The sequence below is a fragment of the Periplaneta americana genome, chromosome 7, assembly GCF_040183065.1.
Source record: "Periplaneta americana isolate PAMFEO1 chromosome 7, P.americana_PAMFEO1_priV1, whole genome shotgun sequence".
Classification (NCBI taxonomy): domain Eukaryota; kingdom Metazoa; phylum Arthropoda; class Insecta; order Blattodea; family Blattidae; genus Periplaneta; species Periplaneta americana.
In genome coordinates, this window is record NC_091123.1 from 41,515,385 (window position 1) to 41,531,701 (window position 16,317).

At 36.4% G+C, this 16,317-nt stretch overlaps 1 protein-coding gene across 7 annotated transcripts in view; it reads right to left on the reverse strand.

The window, feature by feature from the left end:
* The window catches only part of Msp300 (Muscle-specific protein 300 kDa), a 1,097,375-nt gene that overhangs the window by 390,771 nt on the left and 690,287 nt on the right, over positions 1–16,317 (reverse strand). For all 7 annotated transcript variants that reach the window (XM_069830616.1, XM_069830615.1, XM_069830612.1 and 4 more), the window contains 8 exons: positions 13,277–13,501; positions 10,891–11,164; positions 9,365–9,624; positions 7,927–8,209; positions 5,991–6,244; positions 2,842–3,156; positions 1,706–1,905; positions 535–796 (listed from right to left, as the gene is read on the reverse strand). In XM_069830616.1, coding sequence (XP_069686717.1) covers positions 535–796; positions 1,706–1,905; positions 2,842–3,156; positions 5,991–6,244; positions 7,927–8,209; positions 9,365–9,624; positions 10,891–11,164; positions 13,277–13,501 — 2,073 coding nt within the window. The remainder of the gene's footprint in view (positions 1–534; positions 797–1,705; positions 1,906–2,841; positions 3,157–5,990; positions 6,245–7,926; positions 8,210–9,364; positions 9,625–10,890; positions 11,165–13,276; positions 13,502–16,317) is intronic.

The following is a 16,317-nucleotide window of genomic DNA, read 5'->3' on the forward strand; positions in this document are numbered from 1 at the left end:
ATGTTTCATTTAACGAACAGTGACGGTTCTAGGATAAATATTTTGGGTGAAATCAGGTTTAAAATAGACCTAAACCTCCAACTTCATGTCATGGCAATCATATCATATCATATATCATACGAACAACAGAATATAATAATTCATTTCAACGTGGTTTACATTTTTGTTTATTTTATGTTTTTCAGCATACTCACACCCACCTGTGGTAGGTGGTGAATGGCAAATAATCTTATAATGTAATTAAGAGACCGGGTAGTATTAAGGTCCAGCATGTTATAAGGCCCACTACCTAGTTTCTTACAGAAAGAATTAGGTCTTAAGAGCTGTTGCTCTTTTTTGCAAAAGTGTATAACTAATGGCAAAACTAGGTAGTACGCCTTATAACATGCTGGGCCTTAATACCACCCAGTACCTTATATAACACAAAACATTCAATCAGTGAATCAACATAAATCATGTTCACTTCTCTACACAAAGCAAAGAACTCATTTCTTCTAATTTCATTGTAAGAATGTGACTTATCTGCCATATTACCTGATATTTGCCTACAAGTTCAGAATATGTTTCATTGAGAGATGATGCTTCGTCTGGACTGCTGCGGCTCAGTATTTGTTTCACTTCTTCGTAGATACTATTGAACAGAGACTGCTTTTCAGAGTGTTCCTGTAGTAAGGCATGGACAGTTTGAAGAGCTGAATCTACTTGATCTAAAGTAACTTCATCCACTTGAACAACTCCCGTGCCAAGCTGGTCCATCCAGTTTTCGAAGTCTCCCATTTTTCCTTGTAGTTCTTGCCTGTAAGAAAATAGTGATTTCACAACACAAATCCACTGAAAAATAGGACTAATAATACAAACTAAAATGCAGAGAAATCGAAAACCTGCACATCAAAATAACAGTTCATGTACATTGTATGAAAGTTAATTTACCGGTAATTACATCACCTGTCATAAGATCACACTATAAGACTGCTGACAGCAATAATTAGAATCTCGATTTGTTGTGTGATGCTCATTTATAACGTCTGTAGTATAGCTTTGTTAATCGAGAAAATAAACTGTATTTAACACGTGAAAGCAATGTAAACTTTATATTCCGAAATAAATTGTCGTTCACCCAGGAACAACGGATTTTCATTGTTAAGCATTTATTTCGCCATCAATTCCTATGCACATGCTGCAGACGATTTTTGTCGAAAACCTGACATCTGTACTGCCATTAATGCCAATGGTCTGTACAGCTGGAAGTCTTACCTGCCAGCAACCTGTGGGTCTCCATGGGCTGTAATGGGGTTAACTTTTTTATAATCCTTAACAATTCGATGATAACTGGAATAATCAATCGTTTTCGATAATACGGATCAATTGCAACCAGGAAGAGGTTCGAGAGACTGGCCATTTTGGCAGGTAATAAAAATAGATGACGTGGAGAGAGCATTGAGCATTACCCTTCAAAAAGCCTCAGAAGACTACCAATGCAATCAGAAATATCAATGGATGATTAGAAGAATGATTGCACAAGCTCATTATTATTATTATTATTATTATTATTATTATTATTATTATTATTATTATTATTATTATCATCATCATCATCGTCATCATTATCTATTATTATTATTATTATTATTATTATTATTATTATTAATACTCCAGATTTTGAATAAGGAAGCTAAAATAAATTCTCGTGATGTTTTTTACTAACCTTGTCAGTATGGTGTCAGATATGGCATTCAGCCTCTGTCTTACGTCCTCAGCCAACTTCGTGACCTTGGCTTTCATCTCATTGACTCGTCCTTTAATTGCTGTAGCTCCTTCCATTGCTAGACCCTGTGCAATGTTGTCTGAAACTTGCGTTAATGTGATGAGTTGTGTCTGTTTTTCCGATATCTCCTTGTTGAAAGCCTGAAAATATATAAATAGGCCACAATTCAGTTTTTTTATACATGCAAGCTTTAATGAAAGATGAGTGGAATGCAGAAAAATTCTCTCCGGCACTGGGATTTGAACCCTGGTTTTCAGCTCTCTCGATTTAAGTTCCACCTCTTGGGTTCCCTCTAGTGGCCTACCTTCATGCACTGCGTCATAGATATATGACAGTGGGACCATGTCCACACACATGTGCAGAGGTGCACTCGTTATGAGTGACTAAGTGACCGGGATCCGACGAAATTAGCGCCATCTTAAATCAGTAATAATTTTCAGTCTTAATTATGTAGTCGCATAATGTATCCATTATCGTAACAATAGGTAACCATTGCCTTTTAGTTTATATAAGGTATGCATTGCAATAAGACAACAGCCAATTAGATTTTGAGCCATACACTCCTGGTATCGGACTGTTTCATTCACATGACTAATACAAGTTGGTTTTGAGCACATTTTTTAGTAACTTGTCGAATTATAGTCTCAAATTATGTAAACACAATTTTTATTATAACTAAAGAAATAAGTGAGGTGTTAATGGACTTCATGAAATGTTAACTTGAGTTCAGTGTTACAGAATATATGTACAGTATGAAAATAAATACACTCCAAAGTCATTCTTAATAAGAAGTCAATATGAGTTTCAATGTCATTCAGTACAAAGTGAAATGAGAACTGAAACTCCATATAAAAAAGTCAGTAAACTCACTTTGGTAAGAAAAACGTTATTTAGCAATTATTTCGAACAACATCCTGTTTTCCTTATAAATACTAAACTCTGTCTGCATAGTAGTTCCGATTTTTTAATTCAATGCTTCTGTTATGTTGTACTTAAAATACTGCTGAGACGAAAAAAAATTATTGGATGTTGAGAGTTATAGTTTTTTTATAAAATTAATTGAGTAGAGTTCTCACCTTCAATTTCACCAGCTCCTTCTCCAATTTGTCCGTGTCTGGAGTGCTGATATCCAAGGGTACCTCAAGGACTGCCTTCTGACCTTCCTCTATCCAAGTATCTACTTTTTTAGCTTCATTCTCAAACTCCTCCCAAGTTCCAACTAGTTTCTCAAGCTTTGTGCCCCATTGTACTGCGACATCATGAACAGCAGCCCACCGGGAATGGACAGCATCTACTTCGTCTGGAGCATTAGTGCGGCAGGTAATTTGCTGGCTCAATGCTGCAATTCCTTGTAGTTTCGCCAAGTAGTCTTCACATTGTTTCTCAAACACCTGAGAATTCAAATACATGTTTATTGCGATTGTGTTAATTTTCAGAAAGATATTTCGTTTTTGATCTCAAACAAGAAAACATTCTACACGGTCCTCGCCTAGCCAATCTACATCCCTACATGTCAGCAACTAGGAAAGTGACTCACCATCAATGTACAAGCTCTGACTTCGGCCGTAAATGTTAGAGATAAGGAGATTGCACGACGAATTATTAAATAACTAAATGTAAATAAACATAAATATAAACGTTGTTTACATGGATTTTTGAAATCATCCCCTTTCATATGGCAGAAAAATGTAAAAAGCTTGCGCAAGTTTCATTAAGAGAATCTTCTGTGGTGACACTACACTTCGAAATTCGAATACAATGTGTTTTCTTTCCGTTAAACTTCCGGTTTCGCATACGTTTTTCACATTGTGGATTGCTCTCTTGTGCGGTACTAAAAAAACAGATATTGAGAGCAAATCTTCTATGCACTGATGCAGGCGAATTTGTCTTACAAAATTACTGTAAATGTAAATATGCTATTCAACGCACCTGCATGGATAACATTAATTTTAACAAGAGATAGAGCACTATGTCTTGACCTGACCTTGTTCTCACAGAACACTGACTCATTAATGCGTAGTAACGATAAAGGTGGACACAATATAAGGCTCCAGGTCATAGCAAGAACAAGTGACTCATCTGTCATACAGAAACACTCGACGTAGTGTAGGGAAAAAATTACCATGTAGAAGGTATATATTGAAATAAATATTTCAGTATAACGTTTAAATAAGCTTTACTTCGAAAATTATCCGAATTAAATATTTATCATAATGTGTGTTTCAAAACATGGAATAAGTGATAGTAGGAGGAAGAAGAATAAAATGCATAAAATTTTGTTGACAATATGGCGTTGATACAGAAGAGGAGATGATATTAAGGAATATGATAATGAAGCTAAATTACGGCTGTGAGCAGTATGGGATGAAGTTAAATGCAAACAAGACAAAGATCATTGCTACCGCAAGAAAAATACAGAAGGTAAATATACGAATTCGAAATGAGGCAGCAGAATAAGTGGATAGCTTCAAATACGTGAGGTGTACTATAAGTAGTAACATTAGCTGCTGTCAGGAAGTCAAAATGAGGATAGAAATGGCAAAGGAAGCTTTTAATAGAAAAAGGGAGCATCTTATGCGGACCTCTGGAAAAAGAACTAAGAGACTAATGAAGTGCTTTGTGTGGAGTGTGGAATTGTATGGGGCAGAAACATGGACATTACGACGAAGTGAAGAGAAGCGACTGGACGCACTTGAAATGTGAGTATGGAGAAGAATGGAGAGTGTGAAATGGACAGATAAAATAAGAAATGAAGTTGTGCTAGAAAAAGTGAGTGAAGAAAGAATAATGTTGAAACTGATCAGGAAAAGAAAAAGAAATTTGCTGCGTCACTGGCTAAGAAGAAAAAACTGCCTACTGAAGGATGCACTGGAAGGAATGGTGAATGAGAGAAGAGTTCGGGACTGGAGAAGATATCAGATGATGGACAGCATTAAGATATATGGATTGTATGCAGGGACTAAGAAGAAGGCGGAAAGGAGGGAAAATTGGAGAATGCTGGGTTTGCACTGAAAGATCTGTCCTTGGGCAGAAAACTATGAATGAATGAATTTAATGCGTGAAACCTTAGAAATGTGTAAGAAAAAGGAAAATAATAGAAAAGAAAATAGTACAAGGTAAGCAATAAATATAAACTTCTTTATGTAAGTATTTAACATAAATTTAAGAAAATAATATAGGCTATATGTATGTTAACATTACCGGTAATAATGTACTTTCTATTAAACTCCTAAGAATTTAGGCAGATATTAAAAGTTTGAGTGTTTCTGGAAAGTGTTATAATGAATATTTAAATGTATTTCCAAATAGGATCAGTGACAACTAACTTGGGTTGGGACTCATAACCAAGGCATTTCTGAGTATGAATCTTTATTCTCAAAAAATATTTCATATGACCTCATTTACTAACCCTAAAAGTTTGTATTACGGTTATTGAAACACCTTGTATAACACGAAAATTACTCCAAACAATATCTATATTTATGAAGTTCAAAAAGATGAAACTCAAATACAGAGTGTCCAGATAAAAGGTACCTATATCCAGAGATCTAAAAAATAACATTTCCTGTAGTCCTCACTTTGTTCACGTCTATAGTGCATTCTAAAATGACACCGAACAGACAGCCATGTCAGACTTTAACTCAGCTGATCACAATACAAATGCAAATTTCTCGTGCAGTGTCAAGATTTTGTAACTCGGCTAGTCACAACACGCATTTAACCTTCTCGTGCAGTGTCGAAATTGTTTACTAATCTTAGCCAGAGTCACCAGCTGGCACATGCACTTGAGCTGAATTTAGATAAAACTTTGAGAGATTCCCTTTATGATGGCACAAACCGAAATTATGTAGCCTATAATAAATACTTTCCAAGATATAATTTTTTGTTTTGGATACTTTTTAAAGACTGGAACACATAGTAAGAGAATTCCATCTTCACATGTTTGGCATGACTACTTTAACACATAGGTATGTGTAAGAAAAATTGAAACTCTCAAACATATAATACTAGAATGTTTAACAGAAAATTTTCTTAGAAACAAACTAATAGCAGCAGTGGATATAATGACACCATGCTTGGAAATTTATATTCATCATTACCATTTGCTTATTGCTAGATTTATATTTCAGAAACAAATTTCTTCTTCACTCTTAAGACAAGGTAAGGTATTTCTAAAATTCTATCTAAAGATATAAATGAGACTTGTGACATGAATAAATCTTACCCTAGCAGAGTCTAGCAATTGTTGTGCCTCTTGCAGAGACACAGGTTTAGGAATGCCCATGTTAACTTTGACTTCAGCCTGTTCTACCCAAGGCTTGACTTCTTGAAGTCCCGACTTGTAATCCTGCCAGTGAGATAGATCTTGACCTACTGATGAAATCTGCATTGCCACTGCTTGATGGAGACCGAGCACAGAATCCCTCAATGCTATAACTTCCTCTTTCAGTTGTGCAGCTTCCACGTTCTCTCCGTCTTCTGTAAATTAATCACATTTAACTTCCAGACTTAATTTGTAAATGTTATCTAAAATTACATTACCGGTATATTTTTAGAATAATAAACATAAATATGCCAGTAGCTTCAAGTATTTTTGGTTTTCTCACAAGTATCTTCATAAAAATTAATACAGAGCAAGCAATTTTCATGAAAAACTGAATTATTCTGTGACTAGTTAAACTTATTTAACTCAAAAACTAAAAGACTTCCGATATTGAACCCTATTTGTAAAATGACCAAAAAATAAAGAGCTTTAAGATGGTACCCATACTATATTTATTTACATTTACAGCATTTTAACAATTATTACTTAGTACAGCAAATATATAGTTTGTAAAAGTCCCATTAAAGCATAGATATACAATTATTGTAACTCGTATGAGGTAACCCCTGGCGTAAGCAACCTGCAGCGCATATTCTTTAAGGTCCTTTTTCCTATTTTATATGGAAAGTTATTGACCTTAGCAGAGCATGCTTGACGTGCAATATCTCTTGGTTCTATAGAAGTTTGGACATCCATGCATTAAAGTGTGTAACTGTTTATAATATTGAAGATGGATCTACATGTTTATAAAATATATAAAAAAAGTTCAAGCCTTCTATTTCAAATTTCAAGTAGAACCGATTGTTTAGAAATTATACGCACTAAATTACAAACATAAGGATGTGCGGTAATTGTTTAGAAACGATAATGTTAACATATCTAGCTATTATAGATCTATTTTAAGTATAACTGATTTAAATGAAAGTAATATTTTCAATTATTGTAAAGGGTCCCGGTATTAAGACTTTTGGCCTTGAGATAAATCTACACAGTTCAGCAGCGGCTTGAATTTTTCCGTCTGTAGTACTCTCCAAATTAAGCATAGAAAAAGTAAACATAGAAAAAAAACTATATTTGGATCATGTGGTCGTGAGTTTGTTATTATTTCATTTTAAGCAGTTCTCTGTAGCGAAATGGAGGCAAGCTATGTAAGTACAGATTTGAGAAACTATTCTCACACACTTCTATTAACGTAGAACCATAAAGAAATAGCATTTCTCGGGGAATTATTGATTTCAACGACCTCTTACGACTTCTGAGATAAATCTGAGCGTGTATGGACGATCATCCAATTCAGATATACCTCCCTGAGTCTGTAAAGATAAGTCTCCAATAAGTCTTTGCGTGTATGGAGCCCTTTAAGAATATGTTACAAATGAAAATAAGTGTTGGAAATAAAATACAATATAAAGGGTCATGTAGCCTATATTTTACTGACTGCTAAAAAGTAACTTTAATAGAAGACGTATTTACATCAAACTTTTCGAAATTAAGGATCTGTTGTCAACTTTTTCTCAACTGGTTATTTAACAATGTTGTGTCAACCACCCTTTTATCTATTGTTGATGGAAATAGTAATATCGAGATTTAATTGTAGCAAGATGGCTCCAAAGATTCGCTAGTGAATTATACTCGACATTTTCCTTATAGTTTGGGGGGGGGGGGAAGGGTAATAATCCCAAACGGGATTTGAAACTATGCTCAAGCTCAAGCTCAACCTCAGAGCACGCATCTCATTCGATAATCTCTACACTACGTCAGTGGTCCTCTTTGTGTTTTCTACTTGAGTATTCTATATGTCTAACGAAGTTCACAAACAAGGAACAGAAACTCATACCTTGCAGTAGTTCCTTAGCTTCATCACTAAGCACATCCAGAACGTTAATTTTATCCTCCAATTGTGCCTGAAGAGCCTGCGACTTTTTCACTCTCTCTTCAGGTGTCAGTTCTGCTTCCTGTAGCTGGTCTAGCAGTGAAGGCGCACTGTGATGAGTCCAGTTTCGAAGCTCGTCAAGCTGAGCTTGGAATCGTGTCCAACGGGCATTAAACTGCTCGAGATATGTAACACGTTCTTCAACAGTCTCTAATGTTACATGTAGACGTCGTTCGATTTCAGTCACCTGAACACAGAGTATACAATAATATAAGATCACAATACTGGTAATAATATTGAGCTCTAAACTGTCAAGAATTCAGGTTACTTGAACTAATAATCTCGCATAAATTTTGGAGGGAAATGCATAGGTAATATTTCAAATTCTCATGGATGAGACAATAAGTGGCTGGATAAAAATACACGAACTATAAGACAGCCACATAATCTCAGTTTGTAAAGCGACTAGTTATGGATTGGAAGGTCCCGGGTTCAATCCTGGGTGTTAAAGAAATTTTTCTTGTCGCCAAAACTTTCAGAACAGCACCAGGGTCCACTCATTCTCATGTCAAATCGAGTATCTAGTCTTTCCCAGGGGTCAAAAGCAGTCAGAGCGTGGTGCTGACAACATCACCTCATTCTAGTACTGAAGTCATGAAAGCATAAACTCTACTCGTACATCTAGGCTTCCTATATGCCTTCATGGCATCTAAGGGAAATACTTTTACTTTTACCTTTATTAAATATAGGGGAGAGTCGGGTAGTATCGGACATCGGATAATATCGGACAGTGAGTTTCTTTCATCTACCACACGATGATAGTACCTGATTGACATGGTTACGTTTCTGTGATGTCGCATAGAGAAACGTAACCATGTCATTCAGGTACTACCATATGGTAGTAGATGAAAGAAACGCACTGTCCGATACTACCCAATGTCTGATACTACCCGACTCTCCCCTAAGGTTGCGAAATTAAAGCTTGAATAAAAGACAATCGAAAAATTGACCAGTTTCCAGTCCTGAGGACATAGTGCTTACTCAGCAGCTGGGGTCACATGACAGGGAAGCAATTCACAGAGGATGATAACTAAAGTACTCTCTAGTAATTACAGTAAACCTACTCTCTCCAAGTACGCACCATATGAGGGGGCCCCTTCAGTCATATTTGAAGTCATATTGGAGCAGACACATTCAAGTCTCCTTTTGCTACATTGTGCCAACTAATACTCGTTGCAGAATACAAAAAGAGTCAGAAATTAAATATAATTTTATTATATTATTTTCCTTTCTAACAAGGGATCTGTGGTGGCCACTATAGTGCCACTGTTATAATGCATCAAAACAACGCCATTGACTCTATTTAAGCTACTTTTTAGTAACATTCACTTAAAAAACTTACTTCTTTCTGGAGCAAAGGCTTCCTTTCTGGGGCAGTCATCGTAGTAAGTGTGGAACACAGGTCCCTGAGTTTGCGGAGCATTTCCTCAGTCGCTTTCCTAAGGGCAACACTCATATCTTGCTTTGCTTGGAGATCAGCTGCCACCCTGTGGCTGTCATATGCTACGGGTGCAACTTTTCTCAGTTCTCCCTCAGCTTGTTCCAAAAGCATCAAGATTTCATCTTTCTGGTTTTTATAATTGGTCCATACTTTATGTGTACCTGTAAGAAGAGTAAGGCACTTTATAAATGCCCTTTTTAAAACGAAAATACGTATCTTGTATTATCAGAAAAAAAAGCTTTCTCGAAAACATTGCATGCAATTACAAGATATGCTCAAAATGCCCTCCACTGACAGTGGCACATGATCGACAGTACTTCATTTTAAATGACTTCGTGAGCAGCTTCAAACACATGTTTCCCCTCTGCTATACTGTCACAGGTACGCAACAGTGCGCTGCATTGCAAGATTTATTTTAACGATTTTCGCAATTATTCCATTTAGATTCATGGCTAAATGGTTTAATTTGCAAAAAAAAAAAAGACTCAAAACACTAACTATTCAGATTATTTTTACCTATCTGCTTGTATAGCAATCAGCCATTTCTCTTGGGCCATTACCACAATAGATCGCTATAAACACTGGGCAGACTATTTTTATTTTATTCCTGCTTAATGGTGCTTCATCAAAGGAAAAATGTAATAAAAGCTTTGTTATATTTAACATGTAGAATCACTTCTTAAATTTTGGTACATCGATCCCCTTCCACCCTGTATATATATATAATGGCTCGGTAGACCTATGTTGTACATTGAAAAATTTTCCACTGACCCATTTGTCTTCTGGCTCCATATATATATATATATATAGTAATTGAATTGTAACTTACTCGTACAATAAATAAGCCAAGGCAATGTTAGCTAAATCGATTATTAATTTATTACGACTAATGTGAAATGGGCAGAGGTTTTAGTATGTGTATGTGACTCAAATTATATCCGCAATTAATAGTCTCATGGTAAGAAATATTACACTGACAATTATGCCGTGAGAAGTAATAGATAATTATTTATTTATTTACTCTGATGGAGTTAAGGCCATCAGGCCTTCTCTTCCACACCACCAGAAATGCAATACAACTACAGAAAAATTATACATTATGATGTAATTAATCTACTGTAATAATGAGTGACAGAATGAACATACCGTAAAAAGAACAACTGAACATACAAATAGAAATTGAAAATAATAAAATTACTCTAGCATATTAAATGATGCAAAAAAGAAAAAAACAAAGAGTAAAAACATATTAATGTACATTTAAGTGTATAAAAATGTAACGAATTTGATTCACACAGTAACCACGTCTACCAATTTTGCATCAGTCATACTTAGTAACTGTTTTAGTTAATATTACCTTTGTTAGTATTAAATTCGTGATAATTCAGTCATTTAAGACTATCCTACATTTCATTACTAACACATACCTTTCAGTTTCTTGAGTTTCTCAACTGTCTGTCCATAAGCTTCATTCCATCCGGTTTCAAGATTGGCAACCTCGCCTTTGATGAAGGTTGGAGCGTGGGTATCTTTAACGAGATCCTTGCCTCTTTGTAACATGCTCATGATGTTGCTTCTCTGCTGGTCCAGTTGGCTTACAGCAGTCTCTTGCTGTTTTATCATCACATTCACTGAATCGAGAGTCTCTGGTTGTGGGCCTGACATAGAAGTTTCTTTAACTTTTTGTAATAATCCAACAACCTGCAACAAACAAGGATTAATTTTTCAGTTTAATTTCCATAATATGACATAAGAAATCTTACATCATTATGTCTACATTTATTGTTCGTAACCATTTCACTCACATATACCATTGAAATCAGTGATGAGATCTTCATTTGTACAAAAATCTGCATATCGAGATTTGTATTGAAATTTTTACTATCGCGCTATTTAATAGGAAAACGCAATTATCTTTAAACTCTACTCGTAGTTCTGTAAAGTCAATGGATGAATACAGGGCTATTACAAATTATCTCTTAGGTTCATAGTAACATGTTCATTTTAACAAATAAATGGTCATAGCTCCTTAATCGTTAGAAATCGGATCTATAATAATAATGATTGCTTTTACTTAAAACGGTATGAAGAACCATATCTTAAAGTTATGACTTTTCGTCGTGAATCACCATGTACAGTGTAATGTAATTTTACAAGAAAGCAAGAAAGCAACGTAGCAAAGTTTGTATCTAGGGGAAGAAATTAGGATATCGAAACAATTTAATTTACTGACGACCAAGTTCTTTTGGCTAGTAATGAAGATAACAGCTTATAAAATTCATACAAAATTTACAATTTAGGCCTGCTAAAAGAGTATAACACGAAGATTTCACAAACTAGGGCAAAGGTTTTGGCGATGAAAGGCAATATGTGAGGAAGACTAAAATAATCATAGATGGCTAAAATATTATTACGGGTGCAAATTTTTAAATATCTCGTATGTGATGTAACATATTACAAAGTGTATTTAGACCTGGAATAAAACAAGCAAGAGTACAACAGAACAAATGGATTAATAAGGAAGCACTTTGAGAGAAATATATTAAGAGATAGATGTAGATTCATTTTCCGGGCTGAGAGGCCGTGGTCTATTGGTTGGTTTTATACCAGACGTTTCGTCTGCAACTGCGGCAGACATCTTCAGTGGAGTGGTATTCGAGGTCGCAAGACTCTTCTCGGCGTACCTGAGACAACTGATCCTGTGGCTGGTTGTGCAGGCGTATTTATAGTGCGGCTCGCGGGCTGAGGCCTGTTGTCGCTGCGGTCCATGCCGCTTTGTTCGCTGCTCCCGTTCTGGGTTCCGTCCTTTTGTTGTAGTGGCTTCTTATCTGTTCTGTTTAGGACCGGGTACCAACACTTGTTTAGCTTTACGCCTTCTTCCTTGCGATTAAAGTTGTTGTTACTGTATGTTTATATATTTCGATCGCTTCTCTATGTAGACAGGGGAAGAAGTGCGTCGTCGTGCTCAAGATGTCCGTGTCCTTGAATCTTATGTTGTGATCGCCCTCTTGATAGGCATGTGCTGCCACTGTCGATTTGTCGATCTGTCCTAGGCAGCAATTCCTATTATGTTCTGTCAGTCTCTCTCGTCAGTGGCAGCACATGCCTATCAAGAGGGCGATCACAACATAAGATTCAAGGACACGGACATCTTGAGCACGACGACGCACTTCTTCCCCCGTCTACATAGAGAAGCGATCGAAATATATAAACATAACAACAACTTTAATCGCAAGGAAGAAGGCGTAAAGCTAAACAAGTGTTGATACCCGGTCCTAAACAGAACAGATAAGAAGCCACTACAACAAAAGGACGGAACCCAGAATGGGAGCAGCGAACAAAGCGATGCGGACCGCAGCGACAACAGGCCTCGGCCCGCGAGCCGCACTATAAATACGCCCGCACAACCAGCCACAGGATCAATTGCCTCAGGTACGCCGAGAAGGTCTTGCGACCTCGGATACCACTCCACTGAAGATGTCTGCCGCAGTTGCAGACGAAACGTCTGGTATAAAACCAACCAATAGACCACGGCCTCTCAGCCCGGAAAATGAATCTACATCTATAGACTCTGGCCGTAAAAGCCTACACTGCTATATTAAGAGATGTTAAAATAAGTTTCCATAATGTCTTATCAAATGAAAGAGAATTAACAAATAATGCATTTGTGTTATCAAGCATTAATAACTGCTTTATAAATTTCTTTCAAGGAACACATACTCATAATCCCCTCCCTAGTGTTTTTAGCCAATAATTTTAGGAAAAAGGGGTGGGAGATTACGCGATAATACATAAAGCAAATAAATTACATACTTCTCTGACTTCTTTCCTGTAGGTGTAGCATTTATAGTGTACATCGGTTTTCACCATAGTTAATTCTATTGTTGGTATAAGGTTCTTGTATCGGCCAATGAGTTGTTCAAGTTTCTTCTGTTCAGCTGAAGACTCCTCCTCTGAAGCGTGTGATACGAGAGAGTCCAGGGTCTGTACCAACCACTTCATATCTTCACGCTTCCCATCTACTTCGCGACAGATATTCTGAAAGTGATTCATAAAACAAATACAATATGAACATTTTAATATGTAGTCGCATGTATAACCACTATATTGAAACTGTATAATATAATAATTATGTTTCTTCTTTATTTAATGCTATGCTATACGTATTAGAAAATGATAATGATATTATTTTTATCAAGCTTCTTGCTTTGATTAACTGCATGAAATTACAGAACAAAATAATCCTTAATGTGAATAGTATGGTAACTTGCAAATCAAGACTTCAGGTATAACTCCCTGTAAAGTTGATTTGAATAATTTCGAGGGAAAAATTGTTCCGGAGTCGGGTATCGAACCCGGGACCTTTGGTTTAACGTACCAACGCTCTACCACTGAGCTACCCGGGAACTCTAACCGACACCGATCCAATTTTTCCCTCTATATCCACAGATCTCAAAATGGGCTGACAACCGTCAAGCAACCAACTTTGAGTGCACACTAACTCCGTGTGACTTAAATTGTGGTTTTCTGTTAACGAACAGTGACGTGTATTATGCAACTCAAGACTTAGATAGATATAGAGGGAAAAATTGGATCGGCGTCGGTTAGAGTTCCCGGGTAGCTCAGTGGTAGAGCGTTGGTACGTTAAACCAAAGGTCCCGGGTTCGATACCCGGCTCCGGAACAATTTTTCCCTCGAAATTATTCAGTACGGTAACTTGTCTGGGACATCATTTTAATCAAGCTCATCAATTTAAGTAAATCAAAGTGAGTTAAAAACGATTAAAATTTAGCCAGTTTTATTCTGTGATAAAGAGTTATTATCACAAAGTTTCAGAAATTTAAGATTCAGACGTCTTGTTTACACGTTCTATCCTCCACCTGAACTCTAAAAATAAAACTGCATTTTAGAAATGGAATGACACGAGTGATCTAGCAGATAAGATGTAATATATCCAATGTCATTAATTTGAAATTTACACATTTGAATAAGAAAGAGAACTGAGTCACTCATCTGAAGTAGGTAAAACAGTTACCAATATTTAAACATTTTTAGCAGAAACAAACAACCTTTTTGTTATAAAATGACAATGTAAGTCATTCTGTACGCCAAAGTGGTGGAGAATAAGTTAGTCAAAATACTGGGTGAGTACATTTGTAGAGAAACCGCTATGCAACGACCCAACTATCACCTAAGCTGTTCGTACATTTTGATTATGTCAGACAACTTGCTATTGATGATACACAGTGCAGAATTGGTAATTCAACACACCACAATTGAAGGAATGAGAATGATACAGTCCTAAGCCATACAGACAAAATTTTACAGGAGAGCGTGTTAAAGGTTTAGAGTCCAATGCTATTAGGCACAATATCATAATTTCTTCGGCGTACACTTACGTCATTTATTGAGTAATTTTTATAATATTTTACTAGTAACTTCCCCATATGTTTAAGAAGTGAACTCGCATAAAAAACCATTTTTGTTAAAAGTGTGGCTTTGGACTATCTCATTCTCACCCCTTCAATTATTAACATAAGATATTACTAAATATAAAAATTATTTACTCCCCACAATTAAGAAAGGAAATACTGAAACTGTCTGCTTTCTTATACAAATCTGGCTTTCAGGTAGTAGCTCCCTGTAAAGCAGGTTTGAATAATTTCAAGGAAAAATTGTTCTGGGGCCGGGTATCGATCCCGGGACCCTTCGCTTAGCGTGCGAACGCTCTTCCGACTGAGCTACCCCAGGAACTATACACGACACCGTCACAATTTTTCCTTTGTATCCACACGACTCAAATGAGCTGACAAGACGCCAGAACTCAACTATGAGTGCACACAAATACTTGTGTGACTTAAATTGTACTACCTGAAAGCCAGATTTGTATAACACATTCGTTACTGGAGGTACGTTAACAGAATGCCACAATTTAAGTCACACAAAGTATTTGTGTGCACTCATAGTTGAGTTCTGGCGTCTTGTCAGCTCATTTGAGTCGTGTGGATACAAAGGAAAATTGTGACGGTGTCGTATATAGTTCCTGGGGTAGCTCAGTCGGAAGAGCGTTTGCGCGCTAAGCGAAATGTCTGCTTTCTTGTTCCAAACATATGTAGCAACTGTTGCATATGTGGATTATTTTTGTGCCCTTTATCTTTCAGAGTTCCCCATACATAAAAATCTAGGGAAAGAGCAAAATCACGTTAACTCTCCAACAGGATTCCGTAACAATACATACAGCCAAATATTCTATCAACGAACTTCATACAGTATTTGAGATCTGAATTATCATTATAAATGTGTGGCCCTCTCAATCCCTCGACTTGTGACTTTTTTTACTCTGAGAAACTCTAAAAGACGAAGTGTACAAACATAATCCACATATCATGGAAAAACTGAAAAATAGCATCCAGAAAAACATCCTCTCCATTATTTGATGGGTGATGCTATGAGTGATGCATATTAAACAGGCGTGACAAATGATTGAAACAAGGAGAGAGAAAATTTCAGCATCTCCTTTCTTAATTTTGAAGAGTAAATGATGTTTCAATTGCTTATAATCAGTACCTAATATTTTGCATTAATAGTCTATCATCATTATCATCATCATTGGTTCAACAACCCCTTAAGGGTTCTGGCCTTCCATAGAATCTTCTGCCATTCCTCTCTGATTCTAGTCTTTGCCATCCAAATACGTATTCCAACCATCTTTTCATATTCCATCATGCCATCCTTTCATGTACCTCTTGGTCTTCTAGGTCTACTACCCCTTGGATTAGATAAGAAGGTTTCGCTAGTCTTGTTTCCTCCATCCTTGCTACATGTCCAGTCCACTGCAGCCCATTAATAGTTTG